At 44.1% G+C, this 13113-nt stretch overlaps 1 protein-coding gene across 1 annotated transcript; it reads right to left on the reverse strand.

The window, feature by feature from the left end:
- Positions 1-1089: 1089 nt before the first annotated feature.
- On the reverse strand, positions 1090-4900 carry LOC124687693 (UDP-xylose transporter 1-like). Its single transcript, XM_047221451.1, has 8 exons — positions 4724-4900; positions 3354-3500; positions 3045-3229; positions 2902-2969; positions 2403-2535; positions 1955-2116; positions 1541-1816; positions 1090-1429 (listed from the first exon to the last, which is right to left on the reverse strand). The coding sequence occupies exons 2-8, from the start codon at positions 3466-3468 to the stop codon at positions 1343-1345; spliced, it is 1026 nt and encodes a 341-aa protein (XP_047077407.1). The 5' UTR covers positions 3469-3500; positions 4724-4900; the 3' UTR covers positions 1090-1342.
- Between the last annotated feature and the right edge of the window lie 8213 nt (positions 4901-13113).

The following is a 13113-nucleotide window of genomic DNA, read 5'->3' on the forward strand; positions in this document are numbered from 1 at the left end:
GGCGAAGCCGACCGGAGGAGGGGGAACCAATCTATGGAGGAGGATAAACTAGAGGCGACTAGGATTGAGGCGGCGGCTGAGAGGAGACTGGAGGAAAAGTTCTAATCCGACTAACTGGAGGGAGTAGTTTATTTTAGCCAGCCTGAGTCGTCTGGTTACAAGTAGGTCTTTTTGGCGTTTGATCTTATTATCTGTGGTTTGTCGGGCCAGTAAAATAACGTACAAGTGCACAATAGTAAAGCCTAGCCCGCCCAACTTGGAAGGCCACGTTAACCCAGCAGGCTCGGCCAAAACACGGATCCGAAAACTTGCTCAACCCGTGGCCTTGCACCTCTGCACGCGGCCCAGAAAAAGCCCTACGCGCGAGCAGCTGTGCCGCTGAATTCGCCGCATCGCAACGGGAGGACCGCTGGAGTATTCAGTGTTGGGTCGCCCGCCGCCGTTTCTGCAACCGCCGCCCGCATCGCCACTGGCGTCGCCGTCGTCCGGTGCTCAGGGATCTGGATGAGTTCCCTGGTCTCTGTCAAGGTTTGTGCCACTTCTCTCTCGTCAAACTAGCAAACGATGAGAAAACTGATTTCTGTTCATACTCAACATCTTCGATGGTAGCTGTTTCATCATCTATCGTAGCAGATTTATTGAAAGAAGAAAGATTACATTATTACTTGCCAACAAAATCCTCTTTCAGGATTCCACATACCACAACTTATATACCTTTTAATAACCAACTTGCAATTGGTCTGGTTGGCATAAAGAGATACTGTATATGGTTTCTGACATTGATTCACCTTGATTGTCATTTCAACAAAAATATCATAATGAAGTTTTGGTAAAATTTATGTCTTGGACGGAGTTTGGATAGCATTTCTCTTCCGCTTGTCTGTGGAGTTTTGCAAAACCCAAGCACCTCATAGATAGATATAGAGATACAAATTTGTGTAACTAACCACACTCTGTCATGTACTGTCATGAGTGCATTGCTTAAAAAGTACTATGAAAAGTTTGAACCTAAGTCCTACATGGATGAATATAAAAGCATATGAAATTCGAGAGAATTATAAATTTATGTATTGGTAAGACCGTTCACAATTTCTTGAAGTCCGATCTCCCCCAAATGAACCATATGGTGCCTCTATACAATTTCGGTTGCGGCGACATCGAGTCGTCTACTGCCACGTCAAATTATACACCAGCTAAACAGATACCAGTACATTTGCTTCTCGTGCCACTCGATAATAATTATGAATACCTAATGGAGGAAACAAAAAAGAGTAGGCGTGCAACGTACACTGTGCATATGTACTGATGGTAGAGCTGGGCTAGGCTAAACAAGACAAGATGCTTAGTACTCATGGGTTACGCCATTTGCCTTCTTGATATCGCTGTCGTCTTTGGTTTCCAAGAGTGGCTCAGTCTCCTTCTCAGGCTTCTGCAAGAACATCATATGAATCTCATGTGTAAATCAGAATCAAACTCGATAAGTGAAGCTTCTGCTAATGGTTAAGAAAAATCTATCATGCGGTGGTTGCTGAAATCAAACCTGTGACAACACTGGAAGTGATTCAATTGCTGACTTTTTCTTGCTCTCCATCACCGAGAAGCAGGAGTAGAGTGCCATCCCGAATATGGCCACGAGAATGCCCAATATGTTCCTCATGGTGAAGGGATCGTGCAACAAGGTGTAGCCGAATGATAGAACCAGGCATGTTTTAAGGTGCCCAAGAACCTGGTATGTCACGGGCGATGTTGTGCCTATCACAAGGAATGTACTGAAGTTCACGGACACCGCAATCAGACAAGACATAATAATGAAGCCCTGCAAAAGTTCGTAAAACATTATCACAGCGTCGTTCTGATACACCCAGATTTATATGCATTATGTAGAAGATTTTTTTTGTGTTGTTCTCCAGAAAACGTTAGCCAAGTGTTTACATATTAACCATTGAACGCATACCACAACTGGAGCAGTGTATTGGTGGGCAAAGACGCTGCGGTTAGTAAGGAGTTGATCCACGAAGGGGCCAGTTGCAAACAAAATTGCTGCTTGGTAAGGTGCAGATTGGTACAGAAGCTGCGTTGAGGTGACTTTCAACTTTCTCTGTATTGTATTTGTGAGCTTTTAACAGGTCAAGGATACAACATGAAAAAATTGGCAGTAGTACAAAATGTTAGGATAAATAATGACATGGGTAGCTTGTAATGAAGTAGCATAGTTCTTCTCTTAGGCATTTTTAGAACATGGTCGGAATATATATTATTGAATCAGTACATTTCCTTATTTTGTATTATTTTGCTTTCAGGTTCTTATAGTGATTGCTTGAACATACTATTGCTATAGATATAATGTACGTAAGGATGAAGATTGTGAAACCTAGATGATAAATATTTCAAATATAGGATACAATTTGGCCAACACAAGTAGTGGCGATGGCGAGGCCAGAAAGAATCGACCCAAGAAGATTTAGCTTGAGGTCAGTGACAGAAGCAATGGCAACTCCAAGCAGCAAAACCAGCAGAGAAAACTTGATACTCTCACTGCACATTGTTTGTTAGATTGGTGTCAGCATAGCAAGAAATGGAAGGAAACTGACTGGTTTCTAAAAACAAATAACACTTAACGGGGCTCAGAGGCCCAGAGAATACAACAAACACTAAACATTCAAATAAATACAGAAATATAGTTTGGTCATTTTTTTATATATTTTTTCATTTGATCTGATGATTAAGGAGAACAACTGATGCACATAAATTTTTCTGTGGCCAAATTCGAAAACTGCATAAAAACTGCACTCGCAGGTTGTAGCATATCTATCTTCTTATCATTGGTTTGGCCTGAATGAAATTCAGTTGGTACTTATAAGTTATAGCTAACAGACATCACTCCATTTGATTTTTTGTTACCTGAATCTTTTCTTTAGGAAGATTGTCTCCAACAGTACTGTGAAAGGTATGATGGCCAGCTTTGTCATCTGCAGAGCATGCCGAATGTTAGAATCTGCTGCATCCTTTCCCAAGCAAGGAAACAGAATGACAAGAGAACGAACCTGGTAGAATCCAATGGAGTTGAACCCTAAACTAAGGTTGAGAAGGCCAATCGAGGTACCATTCAGCAGCCCGAATAGTACCACCGTGTGTCCATCGATCGCCTTGGGTTCGAAGAAGTGCATGCGCTGTGCCACATAGAGGGTGCAGAAGGTCACCATGAGATGCCAGCTTGTTAATGTTGTAGCTGCAGAGAGAATTAATGGCTGGTAAGTAGCAAACTGGAAATCTGTATCTCGCAATGCTGATAACCTGTGATAGCAAACAGGTTTTCTTATGTTTGTAAACTAGTACAGGGCTGAGTTAGGTACCGAATGGGAAGCCAAGGGTGCTGATGAGGGCTTTGTTGCAGATGACAATGGCGACAGACGATGCCACAGAGAGCGCGAGAGACCCGATCACGCCAAGCTGGAAACCGGCAGTCATCTTGGCCACCTGGTATCTCTTCTTGCCTGAAGCTGCAATACCATCAAGAAGCTCAGTGCAAAGGTACTATATATGAATGATACTCGTCGCAACAGTCTAATGGAAGCTCTTCCCTTAGATAAAAAAAAAGGCAGATGGTCCATGTATGAACGTTATTCTATTTTGCCAAACACTGAAACGAGACAAATTTAAGTGCCCCTTGTTTAAGCAGACCCAGTCACCGTACTGACTGACGCTACACAGCTCCTGCCAATGCCAAGTGGCCGGCGTGCCGGTCCTGCCAACACACGGAAAGATTCTGATCGAGCGCTGTCTTGGGATGCTTTCCGAAATCCTTTTGTCATGCCATCAGCACTTGGTGAGCTGAGAATATATTCTTGCAGCTGCAGGCTTCAGATGCAAGGCTATTGTGGTGGGCAAACATTGACTTGAAGCCTGAAACCGGCATGGCGAGCCCACACGAAAATTCGGCAGGAACCGGGCCCCTTTTCGCACACGTATGCAGAAGTGCCGTCCAGTTCAGACTAGGAATAGCCTCGCTGGACTTATGACTTTGCCAGAGCGAGGAACCGTACGAGTTTGGCCAAGTCTGTTTCCCAAAAGAAAGATGACATGGTGCTATGTACTGACGTACTGTATTCTTAGAATGCAATCAACCGGCATCGGACATCGACACTCCTGAAACTGGAGGCACAACCTCAGTTTTTCTCAGTTGTACTAGTTAACATGCCTGCAGTGAGGTTATGCCTGACCTAACTTTTTTCAAACAATGCTTAACCTAACTAGCCCACCAAGGTCTTATTTCCTAATGATTCAGTGGTTAACTCCGGTACCATGGAGTACATTGATCCGAGTCCTGGAAGGTGGCCTTTTGTATGGTTGATCACTTGGGAAAGATGTTGAGCTTAAAAAGCTACGGCGTGGTAGATTCATATGCAGAGCTTTATCGAAAAATATGCAGAGCTTTTACTGGATTAGCCACATCCATGGACGCCTTTCTGGTACACCGGCGTCTTGCCTAGTTGTCTCAAGCCAATCCTACCCCATGAAACAGGTAAGTGGGAAATTTGGTTGAAAAATTGGAAACCAAATAGTGGCATGCATTGTAACATCATCCCATCGAGTTGACTCTCAACTTATGGCCATGCATATGCTAGCCAAGCCATGAAGTATATGGCTGAAAACTAATGTAACAAGGGGAAGAAAAACCTGAGGCGAAAAATAATCCTCAAATCATAAAATGAGCAGCACTCACCTCAAATCCTTGGAGCAGAGTACCGGCTGGGGCGCGCCTCCCTCTGCTCTCCTCCGCTCTATTCTGATCTTAGCCTCCTACTTCTCCTACTCACACGTCTGTGTGTGAGAGAAGGAAAATAATGGTGGTGTGGTGCCTAACTGCAGCTGAGCCGGTTCTAGGTGGAGGGACTCTCTGTCTCTGTGAGGATGAATGGAGGGCGACGGGGGGCGGTCTTTTATGTTCAGGTCATCCGGTGGGCCGGTGGAGGTGTTGGTGGCGTGTGTGTTTGGGCAGTTTGGTCCTCCTTACGTTGACACCCTTGTCCCCATGTTTGCTTCATTGCTCGTGCTGCTGCTACCAGAAAGGGAAGGGAAAGATACGCACGTACTAACCCGAGGAATGCTTCCCACTCGATGGATTACCAAATGGTATGCCTTCCCTAGAAAAACAAATGTTTCTGCCGACACTGCTTGCATGGAAGAGAATGCTGACTGTGTACTGAGAAAATTGTTCTTTTTATCTGAGCAAAAGTTTTTTAGTTTATCTTACTAATCATTATAAGAAGAATAAAATTCGACCGTTAATTAGTGAAAATTTGAAAGGAAATCGTCACCAGTTCCCACATCTGTTTGCCATCATGGAGCACGACCGGCACCGGGGCATGGCTACCAACATGAAGCTTTGGAGATAGAATACCACTGCTGAAGTTTCCAACCATCTTCACCGTCATCATTCCTCCTCGAGCTAGCTATTCCGACTTCACTTTCGACAGTCACCGCTGATATTGCTGTAAAAATTGTCGGAGGAAGCCCTTGTATGTCCATGCCAAACAGTCATGCTCACACGTTGACGACTAGACATCTCTGACTCTAGCAAGAAACATTGCAGAATATTTCAAAAACAATATTAATATCCACCGGCTAAGAATTTTAGAAATGTATGTTGCCATTTTGTTTCAGTATAACACTTGTGGGGCCCTTGGTTAGCATGCCGAGGACTGTCCACAGGGCTTGCACGATGCTTTGAACGACCTACTGGGTGTTAAGTGTTAACCCCAAAAGAATGAGAAATGCAACAAGCGGGCAGAACAAGGCTCATGACAGGATTGTTGCAAGCAGGCTAGACCAAAAGAATAATGATCATGGTTCAAACGTGTAATTTAGGCTAGACCAAATGACGCCAAATAGTTAGAATAGGCCAATAATGTCAAAAATATGATTCCGGGTGAGTGCTCGATCGGCTGGACCATTCTGCCCAAATGGATCCTGTTTATTTGCTCCGTTTGCAGCCGCAGCCATCTAGTAAGTGACAGAGAGCAGGGTATTGCTTCTTTGCTCGTCTAAATGAGGTGAACATAGTTAGCTTTGATTATATTGAAGCGAGTAAACATGATTAATTGCATGGTACTACTCCGTATCTCAAGTTTCGTTCGTTACGCCTCAGATTGCTTCACAGATCGCATCCACTTCATTGGCTACTCTCGCATTGCAACAACCATTATTTTCTTGTTCATCACTAACCACCTTAATTATTCTTGCTTTAACAAAGCATCGAGAGCGCACTGGCTTTTAGTACTTAATTAAGTAGAGGCCCATGTGAAGAAGATGTTTCATCCTCAATCTTCCTTGATGCAACATGAACTTTGCTTAACTAATTAAGCGATATAAGGCCTGGCGTGTATGCAATCATATGATGCGAAGACCAGACGAGCAATTAATTAATGCACTGATTAGTTTACACACTGGGATGGCATCATAATTAAGCCGACGACATACCTCGAAAATCCATGAACTAGAATATTCTTTAATGATCCACTTTTGATAGTAGGTGAGGTGCAAACCATAGCTGTGGTGTGTAATAATCTTTTTTTTCGTCCTTGTTTTAACAAAAAAATCCCAGCGAAGATGTGCTCCATTAACGAACCGTGATAAAAATCTATGCAATTGCAAAAGAGATATCAAAAGATGAAGATCGTAGCATTAGGTGGTGTTTAACTTCTTATTATATGGTGAGTGACGATCAGTGTAAATTTAAGCTGGATTAGCATAAAAACTTGTAAAAGCCTGCATACAAATGCGCCGACAGGACTAAAAATCGCCGAAATGCTGCATCTCAAAAGCTGATGCTTCGACCTAACAAAGGTGCACCCACTGATTATGAGACAAGTGAGAACATGCATGCAAACCTTCTCTAAAATCCAATAATTGACATGCATGGAAAGTGAAGAAAGAAACCCATGTCACTTGGTTGCAAGGGCCGAAGGGGGCAGGTAGTTGTAGTAGCAAAGCGTAGGCTTTCTGCGAATTCAAGCAAAGGTAACGGCCCAACAGCACATCTAGCTCGCTATAGAGCAACCAGCATTAATTTGGCCGTTTGGTCAGACTTCGCACTCGTCAGTTGTACCTCTGACTTTTGGCCCCACGAGAAAAAATGTGTGTTCTAGTACATCGAGAACAAACTGACACAGGTTCGACCTATCAATCTAGTACCACGGTACTGTCGGTTTTTACCATGGTTCTCTATAACTGTGGGTCTCTGCTAAATCTGACGGAATCTGCTGATGACTCCTAACTCTTAAGTAAGTTTACCACTAGAATCCTTTCACTTGCACTGTTAAGATCGACACATGACTGTTTTTAATGGGGCAGAAGCTTTGTCTTTACATTGATAGAGAAATAGAGATCGAAACAATAAATGACCGAAGCTCAAATATGGAACAAAAAATATAATCATCCGGAATGATATTTTCCAAGTCTTGGTGCCAGGCGCCGGCGATCGCCCATTGTTGTCTTCATCTTGATGCGAGAGAAGAGAATCCTTGAGCGAGACAACAGTTTGCAAAAGACCCTCACATTCCTCTCGTTTCATATCTTCGAAGACAGTAGCACATTAGTTGAAGCGATAGCCTTTCTTGGAAAGTTGAGGCATGGAGTCACAAGGGGCCACCAACTCTTCACGGATGACTCTACAGCCAAAGACAATTTCAAACGGGGACTAAGTAGTGGCATTTGAAAAGGAGAAGCACCGCATATTCGGGCACTGATACATTGCAAACGTATCAATAACTTTTTATACTTCATGCTTGTTTTGCACCAATTCTTGTATGTTTTGTTTACACTTCATTTCACTTTTATACATTTTCCGGCATTAACCTATTGATAAGATGCCGCAGTGCCAGTTCCCTGTTTTCTGTTGTTTTGTATTTCAGAAAGTTGTACAGGAAATATTCTCGGAATTGGACGAAAAAAAAGCCGAAGATCTTATTTTTACGTAACGAAGACGAAGTCCGAAGGAGAGACGAAGGGGGCCACAGGGTGGCCAGACCATGCCTAGGCGTGGCCTGGTCCTGGCCCGCTCCTAGGGATGGTGTGCCCCCCTTGGACTCCACCGACCTCTCCCTTCCGCCTATAAGAAGCCTCCCGACACGTGAACCCTAAATCAATCAGCCTCTTCCCAAGAAAAGTTCCGTAGCTCCGCCACCGTCGCAGACAAGATTCGGGAGATAGAAATCTCTGTTCCGGCACCCTGCCGGGAAGGGGAATTGCCCCCGGAGCCATCTCCATCGACTTCAACGCCATCTTCATCACCATTGTCGACTCCCATGATGAGGAGTGAGTAGTTCTCCCCCAAGGTTGATGGCTTTACCGGTAGCTATGTGGTCTATCTATCTTTCCATATATGATCTTTATGTGATCATGAGCTTTGTGATCTAGTTGAATAAGTAGATGTTATTCTTCAACTATTGTGCTACTCAAGTAGTTTTATTATGTGATCTCCGGGGACACCTTGTCCAACGGTGTGAAGGTCATAGTGTGCACACCGTGTTTGTTTCTTAAGTTTAATTTACAAAAATACTTAGGAATTGTGGTGACTAGTTAGTATCATCTTTGTATGCTCAAAATGACAGCGTGGGGTGTTCATAGATTGGGAATGCAAACTTTAAGGAATGCTTATGCAGACCTACGCAATGAATTTGTGTTTATTATCAAGCCGGAGAGTGTTTTAGAGTATCATAGTGAAGTAATAATATCTATGTATTCAATTATGGTATCATTGTTGAGAGTGTCCAGTAGTTAAAGTATGATACCTAGACCTTGTTTCCAAGCATTGAAACACCGTTTACAACCAGTTCTGTTACATGTTTCCTTGCTGCCATTTTATTTCAAATTGCAATTACTACTTACAATCATCCATATTACTTGTATTTCACTATCTCTTCGCCGAACTAGTGCACCTATACACCTGACAAGTGTATTAGGTGTGTTGGGGACACAAGAAACTTGTTGCATCGTAATTGCAGGGTTGCTCAAGAGGGATATCATTGACCTCTACCTCCCTGAATTCGTTAAACCTTGGGTGATCCACTTAAGGGAAACTTGTTGTTGTTCTACAAACCTCTGCACTTGGAGGCCCAATACTTTTTATAAGAATAGTTTCGTGCGTAGACATCAAGCTCTTTTCTGGCGCCGTTGCTGGGGAGGTAAGGTAAAAGGTACTCACATCCTCTTGCTACTAAGTTTTTTAGTTGCTGGTGAGTGCTCGTAGTTATTTCCTTTAGATTCTGCAATTATATCTTTTTGTTTCTTGTTTATATTTTCACTAGTTCGACTTAATGGAAAACAACAACAAAATTAGGGAGCTTTATAGTATTTATCATAAGTTAGAACATGAGGTGTTTGAAGAGAAAATTAAAAAACTGTGGTGACCCTGCATACCACTACATGTTGTAGTATGCCAGTCGTTGATATAACATTCACGAAGTACCATTCCGCAAATATTACATCCCTCAAAGTAGTACAACAGAACATAGCAGGTCCATAACTCATTCATTTATTATTACAAATATCATACACATGTCGTCTCGGAGCTCCTCTCGGGTCCTAAGAGGAATACTCCTGGGTTCGAGGCGAACCCAACTTAGCTTACAATATAAGAGTCTCATTAAGTTATACATTTATTGCCTCGAGCAGCTAAATACTAAGAGTTCGGGCTGCTCGGTTACTACTAGAACTGGATGTCTCTAGGCTTGATCTCCTCCGGAAGCCTCTCCGGATCCGTAGACGATGAGGTAGTCTACGCCTTCTATACCTCCAGAGAGGTCTGGTTCTTCATAGCCGATGATCTCGGCTCCTTCATTATTGTCGTACTCCTCCTCCAGACGATTCAGGCAATCTAAGCATGGGATTTAAGAGTGGTATGAGTACGAGCGTACTCAACAAGTTCATTATAGATAAGAGGTGTTTAATGCACTAGCTACGATATTAGACCAGAAAGTCTAATATCAATGCAAGTTTTGGTAAACATTTCTTCAAGAAATTGCTTTTATTCCAAAGAGCTATGTCCGTCAGCCTTCACCGGTTTACTAGAACTTCATGGAGCTCCTTTCCGGCTGCGTTCGTAGTTCCATATCCCGGAACAGGGAGTGACAGGTCACAGTTCTTTACACTCTGTAGAGGTGTGTTGCTTTACCCATAAGAGATCTTAACCTTGGTGCCAACCGGGCAGCTTTCCCGTCCACACTTCCTTTGGTGTGAGGCCCGGTATAAGGTCAAGCCAATCATGTTCCTCCGCTACCTCGAACACCCACCCTTTGTTGCATACCCCGACCCTGGGTCCTCGCCGGTCCCATTATTCGCACTCACGGGTGGACCCCGACCACGACAACAGTTTGGGACTCGTTAACCAAACTCCTTCGCCGGTAGCTGCAACCCATCATAGACCGCAATACCGTGGGGACTTAAGGCTTCCCCAGCCAACCGCTTGCACTTCAAGTGACAAGTGTCTACGGACTATGCCGTGGGGACTTAAGGCTTCCCCAGCCAACCGCTTGCCCTGACAGATACAAGTGTCTACGGTAAAGCGCATCCGTTGATGAACGAGAGGTGGAAACACTTTTGACTACTCCGTCCCACTCCGGATCTTATGGTTAACACGGGTATTACGGCACAAGAATCATCTGGCGACATTTGTTGTTTAATCCTAGATGGATATAAACCCGTGCAATGGAACCTCCACCATATCAACACAATCCATGGTTCCATTGCCCACCACATAGTCATATTCATAGTTATGAAAGTAGTGGTTTTGATTTTTATGCAATAGTGATAACCATAATACTTTGCAAGTAATTTGATAGAAATACTCAAATGACATGAGCAAGCGATGAACTTGCTCGAACACTGCAAAGTTTTGCAGTTGGATGGTGTGGACTGACCCTTGTCCTCTGGTTCTGAAAAATAGCATCATTGTCCGATAAGGGCAATGGTTAAAGAAGCAATTATGCATGATTCCAGTTTTAGGGTTTGTTTCCCCCCTTCCGATGTCGTTATTATTTCATGTAGGAAGTTATTACTAAGAATGATTTGGGGATACTTGATTTAAAGTAATATACAACCTTGAAATGTTGTCAAGGTGTTTTTTTAAAGTCCAAATGCATTAATGGACTTATTTGATTATTGAAAATTATATGTGTGATTTAAATGATTATTTTAATCCTCAAAGGAAGACTTATTCTTAATTGTCTTCAAAAATTCCCTTTTGTATTTTATTATGATAGAGAATTTTATGCTGATCTATTTTCATATTTTTAATTATTTTTTTAGAGCTATAAAATATTTATTGTGCATTTCCAAAGTTTATGCATTTTAATTGAATTGTGAAATGGCAAAAATACCCCTGGGCCCACCTGTCGGTGCAACCCAGTGGTTAGATCGAACCGACCGGTCCGGTCCGGCTCGACCAGCCCCATTCCCCTCTCTTCCTCTCACGCATGACCAAACCCTAACTCTCTCCCGTCGCTCTGGCGATCCGTGGTCGCCGCCGCCGTCGCCGAATTACCTCGGCCGCCTCCGGCCATCTCTGGCGACGAGATAGGTTGCAAAAGAACGGCCGCACGACGGCGCACCGATCTGTCCGCGGCGATCTATACTTCATCGCCGCCACCGTTCGCCCCCATCTCATCTGCGTCACACGGCCGCAAAGTTCCGCGGCGATACGCCACTCGCCGGCGCCCCTGGTGCTGCGATGCCGCCGTGGCGTTGACGCGGTGGTGATGGAGCGCACGCGCTTGGCGACGCCAGGCCAGGCGCGGCTTGTCGCTGCCGTGGGTGGCATGTGCCGCCGTGCCGCCATGGCACGCCGGTGCTCTGCTCCAGGTACACGCTTCCAATAATCCCCTCCTTCCTCCTTCTCTGTGCTCTGCTCTAGGGATTGGCCTGCCTCTCCCATGGAGATGATGTGCCGTGCCCGCTGCTTGCGCTTTTACTGTTGTGCTAGCCATGGATGCACTTGTGCTGCTGCTATGATGCTGCTCTGTGTATGCTGCTGCCATTATTCCTAGCTTCTGCGCTGTGCTGTTCTTCTTTATCAGTTGCTGTTGCAATTCATGAGCCCTAGCTCATGAACTTACTGTGGTGTCGTGCTCAATTTTTAATTGTTACTGCTGCTGCTATCTTGCTCCTGCCTCTCCTGTGGATACATCCACTTGCCTCTGGCTTGATCATGATGCATGATCCTTGCCTTTGGCAAGTGCCAGTGCTCACGGTGTGCTATATCTTGTGCTTAATTTCATGAATATGCTTAGTTATAGCCATCCGTAACCGGTGCTAGCAAACTACGATGATCATATGATCATCAATTGCTTGTGAGAGATGTTGTTTCATGTCCGTGCCTCACGTTGTTGCTCTCTGTGTGTTGTGTGTGCATCACACAGGCTTGGCCTGGTGTGTGATGGTGCATGTTCAAGCATTAGTTGATGCTTGCAATGATCCATTAGATCATCTGCAAGACTCTGGTGCTTTGATTACTTGTGTAGTTCATTTATCTGTATTAGCTTGCTTTATTAGATGGATAAATGATGTGAACTCACTTGCGATGATGATCATTTCAATGAATTTGTTAGGGCTAGATGGATGCCAACCACTGGTTGGGTACCCTAGCCCCCTACTGAACCCTACTGGGTGATGATGTGGTGGCTTAAGGTGTTGGTTATGGGTTGAGGTGGCCCTGGCAGCTCTTTGATGCTGTCATGGGTAGCTCCCCTCTCTGTGGCTTGTTGTGGCTGTGTGGATGCATCACCTGGGCAATCCTTGTTGGATTTCCGGTGCTCTTTCTTGTTGACAAACTATAATAGGCACAAGTTGCCTATTTGTCCGATGGTTAGCAAACCATGTAGTGCTAGGTGAGTTGGGTAGGCTAGATGTGAATCTTTCCCTTGTCTGGATTCTTTGGTTTATCCCGGTGTTAACTCAATGGGTTTGACCATTTCTTCCCCGGGATGATTTCTTACGGCTTAATTCCCTTTTTGCCGGCATCAAATGGTTTGATCACCAAATGATGATGCACACGGGGTAATCACACCCTCCGGCTTGTGTATATGTTATGCACATGCTTATTTATGAGCAAGACAT

The sequence above is a fragment of the Lolium rigidum genome, chromosome 2, assembly GCF_022539505.1.
Source record: "Lolium rigidum isolate FL_2022 chromosome 2, APGP_CSIRO_Lrig_0.1, whole genome shotgun sequence".
Taxonomy (NCBI): Eukaryota; Viridiplantae; Streptophyta; class Magnoliopsida; order Poales; family Poaceae; genus Lolium; species Lolium rigidum.